The sequence below is a fragment of the Cnephaeus nilssonii genome (genome assembly GCF_951640355.1).
Source record: "Cnephaeus nilssonii genome assembly, chromosome: 13".
In the NCBI taxonomy this organism is placed as follows: domain Eukaryota; kingdom Metazoa; phylum Chordata; class Mammalia; order Chiroptera; family Vespertilionidae; genus Cnephaeus; species Cnephaeus nilssonii.
Genome location: NC_137084.1, coordinates 44,708,520 through 44,728,369, shown reverse-complemented (window position 1 = coordinate 44,728,369; position 19,850 = coordinate 44,708,520). Strand labels below are relative to the sequence as shown.

The 19,850-nt window shown below is 53.2% G+C and overlaps 1 protein-coding gene across 1 annotated transcript in view; it reads right to left on the bottom strand.

The window, feature by feature from the left end:
• Positions 1 to 216: 216 nt before the first annotated feature.
• The window catches only part of SLCO2B1 (solute carrier organic anion transporter family member 2B1), a 62,764-nt gene continuing 43,130 nt past the window's right edge, over positions 217 to 19,850 (bottom strand). The window contains exons 9-14 of the mRNA XM_079788721.1: positions 17,652 to 18,009; positions 14,653 to 14,818; positions 9,255 to 9,418; positions 7,792 to 7,856; positions 7,344 to 7,464; positions 217 to 5,977 (exon numbers count right to left, since the gene is read on the bottom strand). Coding sequence (XP_079644847.1) covers positions 5,800 to 5,977; positions 7,344 to 7,464; positions 7,792 to 7,856; positions 9,255 to 9,418; positions 14,653 to 14,818; positions 17,652 to 18,009 — 1,052 coding nt within the window. The 3' untranslated portion in view covers positions 217 to 5,799. The remainder of the gene's footprint in view (positions 5,978 to 7,343; positions 7,465 to 7,791; positions 7,857 to 9,254; positions 9,419 to 14,652; positions 14,819 to 17,651; positions 18,010 to 19,850) is intronic.

Sequence of the window (19,850 nt, the reverse complement as noted above, 5' to 3'; positions counted from 1 at the left end):
GCTTGTGGAGAGGCTTGTGTAGAAAGAAACTGACACCTTTGACCATGGTTTCAGAATAAGCCTGGAAAAGGATCCTCCTGCCCCAGTTGAGCCTTCTGATGACTGCAGCCCAGGCTAACATTCAATTGCAACGTCATGAGAGATCCTAAGCCAGAAACTCCTAATTGATCCTCTTCTGGGTTCTTTATCCTCAGAAACTGGGTGAGATAATAGAAATTTGTTGTTTTTTTAAAAAAATACATTTTTATTGATTTCAGAGAGAGAGAGAGAGATAGAAACATCAATGATGAGAATCATTGATCAGCTAACTCCTGCATGCCCCCCCACCCCCACTGGGGACCAAGCCCACAACTGGGCATGTGCCCTGACTGGGAATCAAACTGTGACCTCCTGATTCATGGGTTGATGATTCAACCACTGAGCCACACCAGCTGGGAAAAACTTGTTTTAAGATGCTAAGTTTCGGGATAATTTGTTACTCAGCAATGGTTAACTACTTACTATAGTGCCACATTATCACATTAAATCCTCAGAACCAACGTGAAAGGTAGAATTTTTCTCCCATTTTTCAGATGAGAAAACCAAGGCTGAGATGAGTGTAGTGACTTCCCACACCTGGGAAGTGGCTGAGCTGGGATTTTCCCCATGTCTATTGGGTTCCAAATCACAGGGAACCTGGTTCTGTTTTCTCAGCTGGAATGTCTCCAGCTCCAGGGTGAAGTTTGAGGAATCAACAGGAGGACATGGTCTCTTTGTCTGAGGTGTTTCTCTTCCTCTTTTCATTTCAATCACATTAGTTTGCAGCTATGGCATCTTTTGTGTATATGTGAGTCAGTGACAAGTAGGTTTATTAGAAAAAACATCAGAGTTTTAAGAGGGGGATACTTAGGCTCTTGAGTAACCTTGGATAAGTTCTTACACTCTCGTAGGCCTCAGTTTCTTTATCTCCTTTATGGAGATAATAACCCCTGTTCCTCATTCCTCACCAGGGAACCATGAGCGTCCAGTACAAAGGGACTTTGTAAAATGTCAAGTATGGTGATCCCAGAAAGGTTTGCTTTGAGTAAGGAGCACGCCTCACCCGGGGCTCTCACGGTCTGCATGGAGGTAGCCCCTCACAGTCTGAAACAGTGGCCAGTGCTCCCCCTTCCCTCCCACCTGAGTCTAGGTTCAGGAGACAGAGAATACTGAGAGGAATTGAGAGCCCCAACCCACTTCTTCAATCTCATCCCTCACTATCATCTCCCTCTTAAGCAACATTGCAGTCCTACTGAAGTAGTGGAAATTTCCCAAGCCTGACAGGAGCTTTTCTGTATGCTGAGCCTCTATCTTTGCAGTTTCTTCTCTCTGGACACCATTCTCAACTTCTCCACCTGGTGTGTCACTACTCATCTTTCATGACTCAGATGTCCCCACTCTCAGGATACCGCTTGACCTGGTTCAAAGCCTGCTTCTCCTCTGCATTAGGGCACCAGTCTCCTGCCTGAGCACTTGGACTCCAGCTTCCCTTTTCTACTCAAAAGCCCCCGTGGCACAGCCAGCAGTCTTTCTAAAACACACATCTTGTCATGTCGCTCCCTGCTTAAAATAACCGCCCAATGGAATAATCCATCCCTCAATGTTTCAGAAGCTCCTCCTGGCTCTCAGGAAAACATCCAAAGCCTCCAGCTGGAACTCAAGGCTGGCTGCCCACTGGTGTCTCCAGCCTCAGCGCTCCTCTCTCCTCATCGCCCTGCATAGGTGGTACATCCTAGCCGCATTGATCTCGTTCCATAACTCAGACATGCCTCGCTCTCTCGTGCCTTCTGATCTGCTGGTCCCATTGTTTTCCGTGCCCATTCCCATCTTCGCCACCTAGTGACTTCCTGCCTAACGTAGAAGGCCAGCTCTGACTTAACCTCTTCGGGGAAGCCTGGCCTGGTGATCCCAGGAAGAGTTTATGGCTTCTTCTTCTCTCTCCTATATGACTTCTCAAGCTTTTGTTACTGTTGGTCAGTTTGCCTGCTTACACTGGAAGTTTCTTGTATCTGACACATGGTTGTGTCCCCAGCAGGATCCACACAGGTGCTTGGAGCAGCCATGTAGGATTGGTTGGCTGGTTGAAGGAAGGAAGGAAGGAATGGCGAATGAATCCATCCTTGAACCATCACTTCTTGGCCAGCCTCAGAACTGTTATTTTCCAGGGCAAGCCCATCTTATAGCAAGAGAGGAAGCAGAAAGGACTGCTCTGGAATGAAGAAAATCAATTAAATGTAAATCTGGTTGAGAAAAGCTGTCCCAGGTTGGCTGTGGGGAGAGATAAGACTGGGATGGTGAGCCCCGGTTGACAGTAAAAGAGATTAGGGGACAAGCAGAGCTGCAGCCAGGGCAGGGCAAAGGGAGTGTCTCCCTTCAGTGGTACCTTCCCCCTCTGTCTTTGCCACTTTCCCTGCCCCCATGCTCTATGCACTCCTTCAGTTCTCTCAGGGATCCTGGACGGAGAAGGAAACTTAAAAATGTTGATCATCAAATGCACTCATTATTTGGTCTTCACAACTTTTGGGAAACAGGAGATAGGAATGATCAACCTCACTTTCCAGGTGAAGAAATGGAGGTGTATTGAAGTTAAATCACTTGTTCAGGGTCACACCATGAATAAGTGCCAGAGTCAAGATTTGAGTTTCAATCTGACTCTAAAACACTGTTCTTTTCCCTCCATTGCACTGGAGGTCTTGAGCCAGGCTTCAAAGGGTCCCCAGCCTCTGAAATCAGATGCACAATTGTGTTTATGTGCATTTTTTTTATGGAGAGTTTATATCTTGTATGGTCCAAGGTGATTGTCACCCTTCCCCTTGCCTATACCATGTTCCCTCCCTGGAGGAGGCCTTTGAGCTGAGTATAGAAGATTGGGATACAGTGGAGTGGGATGAAGAAGGCCAGCTGGGTAGAGAAGAACCCATGTAGGGGTAGATTAGGAAGAAAGAATTCAATAGGTCTAAAGAATGCTGAGGGAGGGTGCTGTGGGTTCTTGCTCCTCATTTATTTGTGCTCCAATCATGGCTCCTGGCTCCCAACTTCTAAGGAGCATCTGTCTGCCCTGCAACGTCCCAGCATGGGTCTACAGGCCAAAGGAACTCCAGGCCAGGCTTCAAGATATCCGCTCTGCGTCAGTCCTGTCCTCTGCTGGATTTGATCACCTGTAGAATCTTGCAAGAAATTTCACACCTTCTCCTGAGCACACAGGTCAATTGCGTGTGGTTCCTCATGGACCAGTGGCTAATATTAGGGAAGAGGGCTGCATCCTGGGCCCCTCCATCTCTGGGAACCCCTTCAGTCCTTACCTGCTCCACTCCTGGCTCTCAGCCCACATCTCTCTTGCGATGACTCCCTGACCAGCCTGAGAGGTTTTAAGCACAAGGACCTCATCTTCAAATCTCTGCTGAATGTAGATTCAGCATCAAGACCCAGCTTGATGGGGCCCCTGCATGTGTTCACATTGTCATGTTCTTGGGAAATTTGCAAAAGTAAGATACATTAACCACAATCAGTTAAGATAGCTAAGTCTCTTAACGCCAACTTCCCTTGTGTCCCCACTTCCCTTTATATGAGGTGGTTGGAGAGGCCAAGGGCATTTCTGGGATCTGGCTAAAGGGGAGTTGAGTTGGGGATCAATTTAATTTGGGTCCACTGAGATATATTTATGTGGTTCTCCGTCATCGCTGCATTTAGGTAAATCATTGCCAGCCACCTCGATGTACAGAATGGCTTCTAGGAATCTTCCTACACACTGTCCAACTCACTCAGAATTGTGACATCAAGATGTCATATCCAGAGGTCATCTCATGACATGAATGTATTTCATGCCACCTGGCCCTGGAAGCACATGGGCAATGGAGGAGAAACAGGCTGAAAATGTACAGAAACAGAAGCTAATCTGTGGGAAATCTTCCCACTTGTCAGGGGGAAAATGTATTTTAGAGGTGTGCATGGCAGAGGTGTACTGTGCTGTTTCTCTGAATTGTGTGACAGTTGTTTTGACTTCTTTTCTCATTCTAAGTAAATACTAATTTTCTTACCTTATTTTGTGTTCTTTTTCTTAGAGGGCTCCCCAAATTATATAAGCTTCAGTTCCCACAAAACCTGGATCTAACCCCAGTGCCACCATTTATGTTCTCGGTGATCTTAGGCAAGTTACTTAACCTTTTTGAACCATTTCCTCTTGGGTAAACGTACATGATGATTTGGACAGGTGAGTACTCAGAAAGCTTCACGCACTTATTCCAGTTCTGAAACCATTGCTAGAGGAAGTAACCCAGCCAAATGAAAATTAGACCAAAATATACAGATAGGGGAAGATGTAGTACACAAGAAATAATGGTGAGCAGTGAATCCAGTAAAACTTAAATCTAAGTAATTGGAAATAATGCAGTTGTTGCAAATTCTAATGCAGTTTGTAAGAAAGGATTTTTGTAATAGGAGAGACAGTATGCAAGAACAAATTTAATAACAAGCTGTATCTATAATTCCAGATTATTTCTGCATATCCTGGGAAATGGGGGGAGGAGAAGGAATATAAACATATGAACAGCCTCTTCCTGTTGGGAACTTTGGAGTTCTTGACACTGATAAATAAAGGCTCAGAGAGTTGTTAAACATTTAAAGGTATCAACAAATGGTAGGATAAAATGGGAATGAGAACTTCTGTACTTCCCTCTTCTTTCACCTGAGATAGCCTCAAAGCCTGATGCTGGGAGCTGCTCAGAGGGCCACAGCCAGGTGTGTCCCCTGCCCTTCAGCTCCCCCTGGCCCCCGCCCCCCACATGGCTGGATACAGCGTATGGGAAGCTGCTGATGGCTCCCTGTCTCCTGCCTCTGGAGCAGCAGGTCCCAGCTCGGTCAGATAGGTGAAGGCAACAGAATGGGCTGGGAGCAGATTAGGAAACTCTCTCCTCCCAGGGAGATAAGCAGGCCTGGCCATAGCATCAGTCAAGGCCTGACATACACAGGCCTGGTTTGTTTAGACCTGAGCATTCCACAGACCCACTCATTACACAGAGCTGGGCAGTACTGCTCCCAGCATTACATTACTCATTACACAGAGATGAACATTACTGCTCCCAGCATTCTAGGCCTGGGCAGTACAAAGAGCAGGTCCTTATACCAACCCCGGCATCACAGAGAACCAGTTTATCCCCCAAACTTAGGTGTCATAGAGACAGACATTATCTACAGAGCCCCAGGTGACACCGATTCAAGCACCTAGGAGGAAATGGTGAAATTAGGATTCTAGTTACAAAAGCCACAGTAACTTTGGTGGGGGGCCCTGGTCAAATGTGTAAAATCTTGGCAATGCATAGGGTACCAGTGAGTATGTGGTGGGTGTGTTTGGTCTTTGAAGTTGGAAAACACCCAAGTGAGGGGCCCGGGTCTCCCCCTTCACCGAAGCCCCTCACCCAGACGGTGGCTCCCTGAGGGCAAGGTCTGAGACGTCCTGAGTCCAGAGAGTGAGCCTCCCCAAGAAGTTCAGACCCCTTAGGGCCCTGACACAAGATTTCCTAAAGGCCCTGCCCAGCCTGGATGCTCACCTCCTTCCCCGGTGGATCTCTCCTCAGAGCTCAGGGCTCTGCCTCCAGGGGGCGCCAAATGGACACTTCTTGACAGAGGCTATCCTGGCCCCACCCCAGGCTGAGGAGGAGACCTGCGTCCATCCTGACGGCACAGATGGTCACAGGGCTCCTGACAACCAACCTCAGGCCAAGAGCCTGGAGGAGGCGCTTGCCGTGGCTGCCGCTCTTGGCCAGGGTAGGGCCTTGGGACAGATCACACTCTGGATTCTTCAGGCTTCTTCTCTGGTCCTGACATTAACGGCTGCTGCTGTAGGCCAGGGCATGTCACCACCTTGGTCCCCTCCTCTTTGCCCTGCTGCCTTAGGATAGCCATAATCAAGGCGAAGCAGGCCAGGGAGCCCGTCTTGAAGAAGAACTGGAGGCCAATGAACCTGGGAAAGAGCAAGAGACCTTGGGCTCAGGACCTTCCCGTCCAGGGCTTCGGTGTCCTTGGGCTGGGAGCAGAATGGGGTCAGCAATCACCACCTATTGTGCAGGTGGAGACATTGAGGCCCTGGGGGGAGAGACCTCCAGCCTCAGTGGACTCTGCATCACCATAGCCTGGGAGAGGGGGATACACTATGCAGGAGGAGCCCTGGGTGGGGAGCAGAAGCCTAGGCACCCTCCCTGCCCTGTCCCTGACTGCCTTGTGGCCTTGGCCAGTGTGCCTCTGTCTAGGTCTAAGGGCTCAGAGGCCCTGCCTGACAACTCTGGATTGCCCCCCCCCACCCCCTGCCTGCTCCACCAAAAGAAAAAGAGGGTTCCTTCTCCCCCACTTGTCTAACTCGGTGATTTTCAACCGGTGTGCTGCAAGAATGTTTAAAACATGCAGTACCCGACTGTTTAGTCAGGGGCACTGACCTCTTTTCCCTTAGATTGTCAAATGAAAAAAATGACAACAGCCAACATAACAATAACTGTCTGGTGTGAATAAATCCAAATTATACCTTTTTTTAAAAAAAATCAGATCATCAAAAAAATATATTTCAGTAATTAGTTAATGTGTGCCATGAGATGAAAAAGGTTGAAAATCCCTGGTTGAACTCACCAAGTCTCTCATTTGACTTTTTCTCCCCTAGGAAGTCCCTGGATAGTCCCAGCCCACAGGAACCATGCCCTCCTCAGAGCTGGAAGTGACCAGCTCCATGCTCCCAACCCTGCTAGCTAGTCGTCGTCTCCTCCTCCTCCTCCTCCTCCTCCTCCTCCTCCTCCTCCTCCTCCTCCTCTTCCCCCTCCTCTTCCTCCTCCTCCTCCTCCCATCTCCCAACACATCTCAGGGCCAGCAGCCTCTCTGCCTTCAGGTTCCTTTGGGCTTCCCATTGTACAGGTAGGAAGACTGAGCCCCGAAAAGGCGGGTCTCACAATGAGGAAGAAAGAGCTGGGCCCAGATTGCGGGCTCCAGTGTTATACATAGATAGGGCCTCCTTCCTACCCCACCCCAATTTCCTGTCTCTCTCACAACTGGGCTGCCCCCTGGTTCCCCCACACTCAGCCATGACGATGCATGTTCCTGCACAGACTGCCACCAGAGGGCTAGTTCAAGGCCCAGCTTCGCCAGTTATCAGCTGTGTCTTTGGGCCACTTAACTCTCACTTTTCCATAAAGGAGGAGACAGTATCTAGATCACAGGACTGGATATAGCACCTGTCACCAGCAGAACTTGCCCTCCCCGCTGGTGTCCTGCCTGGGACCCCCCCACCCCCGGTACTTTCAGCAACCTTCCCACAATCCCCTGGCAGCCCCCACCAGGGGTCTCACCGAGTTCGGAGCAGGTCATGGTCATAGTAGCGGCAGACGGCCCGACGCCCACAGCTCCAGGCCCAGTGCACGCAGGTGGTGTCGATGGCACTGCCGTGGATCACAGGACTGGGCATCCAGGCTGGAGGAGGAGGTGCTCAGGGGACAACGAACCTGGAATTCCTGTACCCCCTCCCCTTATCCCCTGTCTACACAACCCCTCAGGGGCTCTGAGCCACTGGAGGCCTCTGGGCCCATCTGTCCTTGGCCCTCAAGCCCACCCCTCACCCTGAAGTCAGATGCGACCTCCCTGCTGGGGTGTCTAGCTGCTTATACACCCACCTGCAGGTACCTGGGTTGGATCTGCTTCCCCATGGGCCAGTGAACCCCAAGGTCAGGGACTGGGTCTCACTCATCCCTGTGCCCCAGCCCCGGCACACAGTGAGTGTCTGGACCGGAGGTTCTTTACCTAAAACTCTCAGGAGCATGAACTGGATTCCCACGGCCAGAGTCTTGTCTTCTTTCTTCACTCCCCTGACAATCAGGGAAATGGGTGACATGAGGATCGAGAGGGGCCCAGCCCTCCAGGGGCTCTCACCATTCCTGCTCTCCCGCCACCCAATGCCAGCCTTCCCCCAGTCTCAAGGCCCTTGGGTGGGATGGGGCCGGGACCTCAGGCTCTACCCTCCATTTCCGATCAACCCGCAGAGCCTGATCCCCGTGTACCAGGCATAGCCACTGACCGACCGTCAGGGTCCTATGCTGACCTCCCTATGTTCCTGGTCACAGATACCTCCCATCCCTACCCCCTGGCTCCACCAAATTCTCCCCTTCCTCATACACTTGACAAAACCTGGAGCTGGGCAGCCAGACATGCCTTCTAACTTCCTCAACCACGGTAATGCTATGGCCCAGCCGCCCTGAGAAGCACTGGCTCCTCTCCTAAGTGATACCAGCAACTGGCAATCACGAAGGACTCATTCTCTATTGCAGCCCCTCCTCACCCGCATGAGGTAGGTGTATCATTAGCCCCATTTTACAGATAAGGAGGCTGACAGCTGCTTGGACAGGCTAAGTGACTTGGCGAAGATCCCACGGCTGATGGTTTCAGGAGTTAGAATTTGTGCAGCACGTTGCCTGCCTTAACTCCTCATATGCAGGCTGCCTGCTGGGGCATCCGATTCCTCTACTTGCTCTCTTGTGGCCAGACTATTTTATGGATCTACATGTCTTCTAATATTTGTAAGGGGTTCCATCCCCATTCTAATTTTCTAGAAAACAAACAGGGAATACAAATAATCCCAGCATAGTGAAAATTGGAATTATCCTTCCGTGAGGTCCCCTTATTGCAGCCCCACCCTGGGAGCTGCTGACTTTGGCCTCAGGAGACAATTTGCCTGTCCCAGCAGGCACCCTCAGGACGATAGCCAGGAAGATCTTGGATCTTGGGCTGGTTCCACAGTGGGCCCTTAGGTGCTTGTTGGTCGGAGTGGTGTTCAGAACCATGGACCACACTGATAGCTTTTGGCTTTCTGCCTGCCCTCCTGTGGCCCGCCCCTGACAGACAGGTCCGGGTGGGGAGTCAGAGGACAATCCTCCACTTCCTCCCCCCGGTGACTGGGAGGCAAAGGCAGGGCCTTGGGTGTGGCCTCCCCTCCCCTGGGGCAGGTAGGGGCTTGGGCTTGCTACCCAACACGTGCCACATGACCTGTGGTTAGCTTCTGAATTGCTCTGAGCCTCAGTTTTCTTATCTGTAAGATGGGAGAAAACTTCATCTCAGCACGTTGCCATGAGGATGAAGACAGGACGGTGGGAGCCTGCTGTGTTGCGGGGCCCACCCCTCCTTCTTCAGACTCCTCCTTCGGGTTCCTGTCCTGCCTGTGGCTAAGGACCTCTTGGTGTCCACCAGCTCTGACCCAGCCCTGCTCTCACCTTAGGATGAGCATGAAGGAGGGAGTGTGGGTGACACTAGCCATGGCTGCACCCAGGCTGATCAGGAGCATGAAGGGCAGCACCAGGTGGCTGCAGGCCGAGTCGCAGGAGCCCGCAGGCACGGGGCCGCCCCCCGCCACGCAGCTGCAGTTGGAGTAGAAAACCTGTGGGGGAGAGGGGGGAGAACCTTCAGGGGCAAGCAGCGGGCCACGGGCCTGTGGCTCAGAGGCTTGACAGACCCAAACCAGCTGGGACAGAGCTGATGGGAGGCTGAGTCAGATGGCAGGCCCTGGACCCAGGCTGTCTGTCTGCACACAGATGGGATGAGCCTGCATGAGGCTGTGGGGACAGAGGGGAGTGGAAAGGAGGAAAGGGAGAGGAGCCTAGAAGAACATCACCCTCAACACACCACACACACACACACACACACACACATAACACATTCACACATACACACTCATACATACACATTCACACACACCATACACACACAGACACACACACACAACACACAACACACATACACACTCACACATACACATTCACACACACCATACACACACAGACACACACACACAACACACATACACACTCACACATACACATTCACACACACCATACACACACAGACACACACACACAACACACATACACACTCACACATACACATTCACACACACCATACACACACAGACACACACACAACACACAACACACATACACACTCACACATACACATTCACACACACCATACACACACAGACACACACACAACACACATACACACTCACATATACACATTCACACACACTACACACACAGACACATTTACACATATCTCATACACACATACACATACCATATAGGGCAAAAGTTGGTTTACAGTTGTTCATATGGAAAATAACACAATAATTAGTAAATAATAATATAGACAAATAAGAATAAACTGTTTCGTGTACTCACAACTGTAAACCTACTTGTGCTTTACCCTGTATACACAGACACACACACATACACATACACACACCCTCACATATACCCCCCCCCCACCGCCCACACACACACACCACACACAAACTCATTCTTTTACCTGGTGATGTCAGAATGTTCCAAACTCCTGACCATACGTGCAAGGAATCAAAGCAACAAAGAGTTTTAGGGAAGGAAATCCGATTTTCAGCTCAGTGCCCCCTCCCCACGTTACCCAGGTCTTCCGGAACTCAGGGCCCTACAGGGGACTCTCAAGGAGAGACTGAGGCGGGGTGGAGAGATGCAGCCAGACTGCAGGAGGAAGGGTTGGCCCAAGACGGGGGCTGGACTTGGGTCTTGAGGAACGAATAAGAGTTTGCCAAGAGGAAAATTGGGACAAGTAGGGGAGGGTCCAATGTGAAATCACAGTGGCATGAAAGACCCCAGCCAATCTTTCCTTCTGCCCGGAGCAGAGAGCGCAGAGGGCAGAGGGGCCGTGCTCAAAGGGTGCGCTGTGGTGGCGTCGTGAGAGAGGAACCTGGACGCTGTGTGCAGAGACACGGTGGACCAGGGCCCTGCCAATCATCCTGCTGACAACAGCTTACAATACTGGACAAGGTATTGAACGTATTGTCCCGAATGCACCCACAAGCTGGCAGAATGTAAACAATACTGAGGTTCGGTACTCAGGGGGGCCGGATGCTGAAAGATGCGCAGAGTCCTGAAACAAGCTTCTGTGCAGTGGAGTGTAGCTTTCTGAGGTTTGGGGGCTACAGGGCCAGAGCAGGAGTCCCAGCCCTCTCTCCTGCCAGGGTGAAAAGTCTAATAGGAGACCCCCCCGCCCGCCGCCCAAGAAACTGGGACCCCTCTAAACGCTGCAGTAGGAGTAAAAGCTGACTGACCTCTTTCCAAACTGCACGGAGCCGTCCCAGGCTGGCAAAGGGTGTTTGATTGCAGCCCACACGCCTACCCTCTAGTGGCCTGGAAAACCTCCAGCCAGAGATCCTCTCAGAAGTGGTCTAGACTGGCAGTGCCCTCGGGTGCCCGGCAAACACAAAACCAAGCCAGGAAGCCAGGCCCTTCCTTTGTTCCCCACACACAGTGTCAGCGTTTCCTGACCAGCGTGCCCCAGGGACCCTCGGGCTGCGGCCGGGACACAGGTGTGCAGGGACTGGCCCATGGTGGCCTGGCTGGCCGAGGGCAGCTGGGACCCGGGTGGGGGGCTCTCACCTTCAGCCCGGGCGGCCTCACACACTTCCCAGTGCGAAAAGGGTTGGGGAGCCCTGAGCTGGATGCCGGGAGCCTTGGAAAGACTTGAAGCACGGGAGAGAAAAGACCAAGCTGCTCTGGCAACTGCCAGGGGAGGGCCCTGGGGAGCTGGGTGTTGATCTGAGAGAGGGGACCCCTAGGATTCGGGCGGGGGAAGCGGGTGCACTTCCCATTGCTCTGCAGCGCACCTGTGCACGGCGAGGGGGGGCCATGTGTGTGTGGCCTCCTGAGCACACACCGTGTGGACCTTCTCCTACAGGCTGAACAACCCACTGGGCTGTGGGCACGCGGGAGGGGCAGGAGAGTGGAGAGATGAGCCAGGGCAAGGTTACTGGAGAGGAATACCCTGCCCTGCTCCTTTTCCGAGAGGCTGGGGTGGACACAGAAGCTAGGGGCCTTTCTCTCGGGGATTTTCCCAGCCCTTCATTCACATTCATCCAATTCTATGGCAGAAAGTTCTGCCCTAGCTGGTTTGGCTTAGTGGATAGAGTGTCAGCCTGCAGACTGAAGGGTCCCGGGTTCGATTCTGGTCAAGGGCACAAGCCCATGTTGCAGGCTCAATCCCTAGTAGGGGGCGTGCAGGAGGCAATCAATCAATGATTCTCTCTCATCATTGATGTTTCTATCTTTCTCTCCCTCTCCCTCTCCCTTCCTCCCTGAAATCTATAAAGATATATATATATATATATATATATTTTAAAAAAGTTCTTCTTGTGAATGACTTCTATCTCTCCATCTGCCTCTGATGCAGCCCTATCCCCTGAGCCCTAGATCCCGCCAGCCAGCCACCTCACCCCATCCTTCCCCAGTCACTTCTTCATAGCTGGTTACTGAGCACAGCTGTGCTGGACATGGACCCACCCACCCCTGGGCCCAGGAGCTCACAGTCAGCCGAGGAGGCAGGCTCACCCAGAGACAATTCCAGAACGGAGTGACAGTTCCTGAGTGCTGACCAGGGCTGGGCGCCTCCAGCACTATATCCGAAGGTGCTCCGGAAAGGGGGCTGGGCTGGGAGGAGAGAGCCCTGGGTTCTAGTCCCAGCTCTGGCATTAAGACTTTGGGCATTTGTGCAATGCCTGGTCCTTTCCTGGGCCTCGATTTCCCATCTGTTTAATGGGTATAAATAGGAGTATTACTGAGTGCTTAAAATCCCCCAGGCACTGTGCTAAGGGCTTTTCATGGATTATATCATGTGGCTCTTCACTTCCGACTTAATGAATTCATCTGGGGAAAGCATTTAGCACAGTGACTGGCATACAGTAGGCACTCACTACTAGCATCTCCATTTTACAGACCAGGAAACCGAGGCACAGATTAATTCGCCTAAGGTAACAGAGTCAGAGGCAGAACAGGGATTGGAACCACGTGGCCTGGCCTCAGTGTTCAGGGGCCCACATTCACAGTGCACTGTCCCCTTGGGGATACTGCCCCAGCCACTAGGGCCTGGAGGCTTCTGGAGTGATTTCAGGGAGGTCACAGCAGGTCAGGACAGGGAGTGCTAGGAGGCTCCAAAGGCTTGGATTACATTTATTCCAAATGCAAACAGTTTACACAGCCCAGGTGCCGCCAGGTGCTTTACTCTGCACCAGCCAGTGGGCCAGGTTCCCCTCCCAGAGAGCTGCAGGCTTAGAGGCTGGTGCCAAGTAGGACACAACGGCAGGTGGGAGGCTCTGGAGGGAGGGCAGTGTTGTCATAACAATAAGCCTGACCCTACCACCCAGCACACACATGCTTTACCACCCGGGGCTGGATTTCGTGCCGGTTTGTCATTTGCTGGGACTGAGGAGAAAGGGGAGGAGGAGCCAGTTGGTCTCCATGGCCTCTCTAGGGCTCACAGAATGCACTGCTGCTGCTGACACCGCCCCTTTCCCACCGGAGAGTTCCTGGAAGGCAGGGCCCCCGGGCTGACTGATGGGCTCACTGCGCAGCCTCCCCTCTGGTCTCCGTCTCCCAGCCTGCACTCTGCTCACCTTCCCCCCACCATGGCCTCAGTGTGATCACACTCAGGCCTGACTATCACTCCCCTGCTTAAAAGTCATCCAGGGCTCCCGCTGCTCTCTGGATGAAGTGCCCACTCAGGGTCTGGCATTCAAGGCCCTTACAGGTCTGGGCCTTGCTTTCCCCCCCATGAACCCTAGCTTCTGCTCCAACAGGCTCTTTGTATTTTCATGACACATTGTATTTGTGTGTGTGTGTGTATGGTGTGTGTGTGTGTGTGTATGGTGTGTGTGTGTGTGTATGGTGTGTGTGTGTGTATGGTGTGTGTGTGTGTGTATGGTGTGTGTGTATGTGTGTATGGTGTGTGTGTGTGTGTATGGTGTGTATGGTATGTGTGTGTGTGTATGGTGTGTGTGTGTATTGTGTGTGTGTGTGTGTGTGTGTGTGCGCACCCTGTGAGTGGGCTTGCTTCCACACTGTGGGCTCCTGCTCTTCTCCCGACTGGGACTCAAATGTGAGCTGGCATCGCAGCGTGGAGGAAGGAGACCTGCCAAAGAGCCAACGGCCCGCTGAGAGCAGGCGGCCAGACGGGCAGCGGGAGGCGCTGCGGGCCTGGGGTGGTGCCAGCAGAGGCCCAGGCAGCGATCAGTGTCATTAGTCGAGCTGGAGTAATTCTGTTCAATTTGCCCACTTGGTCCAGAAAGGCTTCTTCAATGAATTAGGACCCAAAGCTCAGTGAGTAAATTGCAAGAATATAGCCCTAGCCTGTTTGGCTCAGTGGATAGAGCATCGGCCTGCGGCCTGGGAAGCCCTTCCCTAGTTTGCCTGCTCACCCTTGAAGATCCAGCACTAACGCCACCTCCTATGAAGCCTCTGTATCTCCTTCCATCCTTGTGTGTGTGTGTGTGTGGGGGGGGGGGGGGTACCACTTCTCCTACCTAGAAGCACCCCGGGAATTCCTGAGCTATTTCCATTTGCATCTCTCCTCCATGGGCAGCTGGGGCCAGATCTGCGTCCCCTCTGGGCGCTGGCACATGGCTGAGCCCAGGCTGGCAATGAAAGCTTATTGAGAGAATAACGTTCTCCATCTGCCAACAGGAGGCAGACAGACAGAAGCGCCAGAGAGTGAGAACATTCCGAGCTGGGGAGTGTGACAGGCCCAGAGACAGGGAAGGCAGAGAGCCCATGAGAGGCAGAGGGAGCAGCCAGAGGCCTGACCCACCTGGCTTTTGTCCAGAGCCTCCTGGACCACCCGGTTTGTGCAGCCTGCGTGGCAGGGGGTGAGGTACTCCACACGGGTGCTGGGGTCGCAGACGGGGTTAAAGTCGTCCGGAGGGCAGGCGCAGGGCTCCATGCAGCCTGGGGAGAACTCCAGTCCAGGCTGGGACCTGGTGGGAGAGAAGGCCAGAGGGTTGGCCTGGCTCTCCCTCCCTCAGGCCACAAACCAGAGATACCCTAGCCCTCAGCCTGGCTCCCCACTGAGAGAGCAGTGGCCGGAGATTTCTACCCCATGCGGGTCCTACACTGTCCGGGCTGCTCCTCCACATGTGGTGGTGAGCTCCTTGCAGTGGAGGTGTGTGAGCAGGAAGATGGCCAGGAGCTTCAGGGCCTCCCGATGGGAGAGGTGGGGAGCAGAGGGGAGCAGAGGCCTCTGAGACTCCTCCCTCCCCAAGAGCCTGTGATGTTTGAACTGCTTCTGTGAACATCTCTGCTCCTCAGGGGCCCTTCTTTGGAGAACATAAGATAAATTCCTCCTAGAATCTAGTCTCAGATGATAAGTGCCTTTTTCTCGATGTAACTGGATTACTTCTTTTTCTTGGGAAATTTGAGCTACGTGTGTGGAACTCAGGATACGTGACTAGCTGTGGGGTCTCGGACCTGCTCCTGCCTCTCTCTGGGCCTCAGTTTCTCTTTCTGTCACCTTGACTGAGGATCCCCCGCCCCATCACCATTCTCCAGTCTCAGGACCTCTCAAAACTCTCACTACCCTGTTCACTGTGTCTAGGGCACGTTTTATGTCCCACCTGCCTTCCCTCAGCGATTCAGTCCCCAAGTCCCGGGAGAGCCCCCACTCTAGTGAGCCAGGGCAAGATGGGGCAGGAGATGAGGAGAGAGGTTGAGTCCCAGGGGCAGGTCACCTGGGAGGGACAGAGGTGCCCTGGGACTCAAATGTGAGCTGGCATCGCAGCGTGGAGGGAAGAAACCTGCCAAAGAGCCAATGGCCCGCTGAGAGCAGGCGGCCAGCCGGGCAGCGGGAGGCGCTGCGGGCCTGGGGTGGTGCCGGCAGAGGCCCAGGCAGCGATCAGTGTCATTAGTCGGGCTGGAGTAATTCTGTTCAATTTGCCCACTTGGTCCAGAAAGGCTTCTTCAATGAATTAGGACCCAAAGTTCAGTGAGTAAAATGCAAGAATACAGCCCTAGCCTGTTGGGCTCAGTGGATAGAGCATCGGCTTGCAGACTAAAGGGTCCCAGGTTTGATTCCAGTCAAGGGCACATGCCCCGGTTGCAGGCTTGATCCCCTCAGTAGGGGGCATGCAGGAGGCAGCCAATCAATGATTCTCTCTCATCATTGATGTTTCTATCTCTCTATCTCTCTCGCTTCCTCTCTGAAATCAATAAAAAATATATTTTTAAAAAGACTATAGATGAGAACACAGGTGAGATGAGATGTCAGAGTCAAGGTGAGAGGGAGAAGAAAAGAGAAATAAGTTATGTGGTATAGGCTTTTTAAAAAATCCTCACTCGAGGACGTGTAGAGAGAGACAGGGAGGGAGGGAGGGAGGGTGGGAGGCAGGGAGAGAGGGAGGGAGGGAGAGAAGGAGAGGGAGAGAGAAAGAAACATCCATGTGAGAGAGAAACATTGATCAGTTGGCTGTCGCGTGCTCCCTGACTGGGGATCAAATCCATGACCGAAGTATGTGCCCTGACGGGGAACTGAACGGGCAACGTTTTGGTGTACAAGATGATGCTCAACCAACCGAGCCATTGCAGTGGGGATAGGCCAATTTAAAAAAGAAAAAATATATGTGGTCACATATTCATTTACTTTTTACTCCAAAGATCTATTCAAGGCCCTGGCTCCCTCCTCAGACCCAGGGCCTGGCTGAAGCCGTCTTGCTGCGCCCAGACCCAGGGCTCTGCACACAGAAGGCCCCACCCTGGACAGCGGAGATGCCTCACTGGGGAAGGAGAAGGGAAGGGAGGAGGGAACAGGGGGTGGGAGAGGTCTGTGAGGTGGGGCCTGGGACAGGGAGGCCAGGACTGAGCATTTCTGGAGCCTGAGCCAAGTCCCCACCCACTCCTGTCACACAGGAGCCCCAGGTGCAGAAAGCTGGCAGCCGGTGGAGGGAGGAGATGCCTGGGAGAGTCGGGGACAGAGAAAGTTGGGAAATTCTAGCTGAGTGTCAGGCCAGCCTAAGCTGGAAGAGTTCCTAGGAAAAATGAAATCATCCTGGAGAAGAGGCAGCAGTGTAACTTCCAACATCCTCTCCAGGTTGCTCCCCAGGGGAGAAGGTATGTGTTTGGGGGGGCGGGGGCACTGGAGAGGGAAGGAGATAGTCATCAGAGGATTTCCTCCTGGGAGCTGGAGGCAGATGCTGCCCCACAGATGGAAAAAGAATTCTGGAACTTCAGGGCCATGGGACGACAGAATTCAGCTCTCAGGCTCTAAGAACCAAGAATCTCCGAGGTCTCCAGGGCAACCCTTTCCCAAAGCATATGTCTCCTCTGCAGTGTCCCTGATAGGGGCCTCTCAGCCCCTGGTCGCCCCCTTCTCCCCCTCGCCCCCAGGATGGAGAGCCTGCTCCCTCCTGGGTAGGCCTTTCCTCTGCCTGGGAACAAAGCCTTCCTTAGGCTGAGCTGGGGCCTGCTCCTGTGGTGCACCCCACCTCCACCGGCACACAGCGCTTGTCCACTCTGGAGATGCCATGCCCACAAGAGGCTTTGCCCTGATGCCCTGATTCAGCCTCCATCCCTCCCCAGGCCTGAGCTCTCATGCCAGTGCAATTCCTTCCCTCCCTGCCCCTTTGAGTGTTGCCCGACACATCCACTGGAGAGACAAGTCCCACTGCTCACAACTGAGTCCAGTGGGGAGAGGAGGAGACAGGGATATGGGGGAGGTGAGATTTGAGGTGCCCCATTGACCTGGCCTTGTTTGGGCCACACCCTTCCTTCTCCCACCCTCTTCCATGCTTTTGTTCACGGGACCTCGCACATACTCACCCAGGCTGGTGGAAGACGCCTGCGATCTGGTGGGTAGGGCAGCCCATGAAGAAGAGGGGCAGGGTGAAAAGTAGGCAGAACAGCGACCCCAGCAGGCAGAGGACACTGCAGCGCATGGGACCCAGGTGGAGGCGCTTGACCAGGATGCCCCCCACGACGATGCCCACGATGGCCGAGGGGATGGAGAGACAGCCAAGGAGCATGTTGGCATAGGACGCTGTGATGGAAAACTGGCGTTCCAGGAACTTGGGCAGGAAGGTGGCCATGCCTGCCACCATGGACGACACGCACACCTGGGACAGGACCACCAGCAGGAAGATGGGGTGTCGCAGGGTTCGAAGCAGCACCCTGGGGAAGACTGTTGGGGTGAATGGGGAGAAGGTCAGGGTGGGCAGCCACTCATGTCATTCGTTTCTGTTCCATCCTGCCCTGTTCGGTTTACACTGTTCCATTCCTTCCACCCCATCCCATTCCATTTAATTGTTACATTCAATTCTATCCGAGTACATCGGACTCCTTTCCATTTAATTCCAGTTCATTTTTGAAGTTCTGTTTCATTCTATTCCATTGAATTACACTGCATTTTATTCAACTGTCTTTCTTTCATTCCATTCAGCTCAAAATTCTACGCCATATACTTCTATTCCATATCATCCTATCTGATTCTATTTCATTCATGCCACCCCATCTCATTTCATTCATTCTGCTCTACTTATTTATCTTTCCTTCTTTTTCCCCCCACTTGGCCCTTTCCATCCTGTCCTGCTATAGCTCTTTCAAAGCAAGCCCAGGCCTTTGTCTTTCCTTCTTTGTCCCCAACACGGGACATCGTCTCCCCTGATCTCTCCATCCTTAGTTCATGTTGCTCCATAACATTTTACCTAACATACTCCACATTTTACTTATTTGGCCATTGTGTTGTCACCCACCAGAATGCAAGTTTCATTTAGAGCAGGGATTTCTGTCTGTTGGGCCAATTGCCGAATTTCCAGAGCCTGGGGCACAGTAAGCTCTCCACACACAGTTATGGAATGAATGAGGGCATGAATGAAAGGATATAGAGACTAACATGTGGTCAAATGTCAAAATGTTGGGGCACATCTCAGACCTCCAGGTAAGGTGAAACCTGAGCAGGCTGGGTGCTGGGCAGCCTCCTGGAGGTGGGGCCTGAGGAATGGGAGGGTCTGCAGAGGTTGCCTGAGAAAGAAAAGGAATTCCTAATAGGGGGCACAGCAGCGGCAAAGGCCTGGAGACAGGAAGAGAAGTGATGAGCTCCCCAGTCTCTTGCTGGCTCCTAACCCGGTGCCTGGGTACAGGTTCCTCACTGCAAGTCTGCTCCATGGCACCTGACATGGGGAGCCCAAGCTCTGGGCTTCAGGCCTTCCGCAGCAGGGGCCGCCGAGGCATAGCCAAGAAGGCTTCTGTCCTGACAGGGGCGACTCCACCACCAACAAAAGAGGAAGAGCTGTGTGTCTGCCCGCGGGTGAGGTGGAGAGAGGAGGAAAGGCCTCTCTGAGAAGAGGTATCAGAGGAACAAACCACTTGCCAGACTGGGCTGGTCGGCAAAGACGGCCATGGGGCTTCTCTGGGCCCCGTGGGCGGGGAGGGTCCCTTCATTTCCTGCAGCAGCAGGGCCCGGGCCTCTGTCCGGGAGAGCTCTGCCCGCCCTCAGAGCACGGCCAGAACCAAGCCAGCTGGTTCCCTAGCCCCCAGCGCCGGGCCTGGAGCTGTCTTCACGGGAGCCAGAAAACAAAGACAAACAGTCCGGGCAGGGGAGGTGGGAGCAGGGCTGTGGAATTCCCCTTCGTTCACGTCCCAGGCCTGCCTCCTGTCCCCAGTCCCTTATCACAGACAGAGAACAGTCGGCCAGGATTCGAAGCAGGGAGATGTGATGCCAGGCCTTCGGCTCCAGTCTCCCTCCCTCCCTCCCTCCCTCCATGAGTTGCCGGTCCAGGATTGGCCTGGGCTTGGCCCACGCTGTACAGGTGCCCTCCTTGTACAGGTGGCAGGGACTCAGCCCAGTTTGGCTGGAAAGGCTGGGGCAAGGCCAGGAGTTGCTGGGGGTTTCCTGACTCAGTATAAGGGCCATTCCCTCCCCACCCCCCTCCCCCACCCCCAATTCCTGGGCCTCTGGCTGCCTGACTCCATCTACTGACTGTTTCCATCCCATTCTCCGGTGCTAATCCCTGCAGTGCCCAT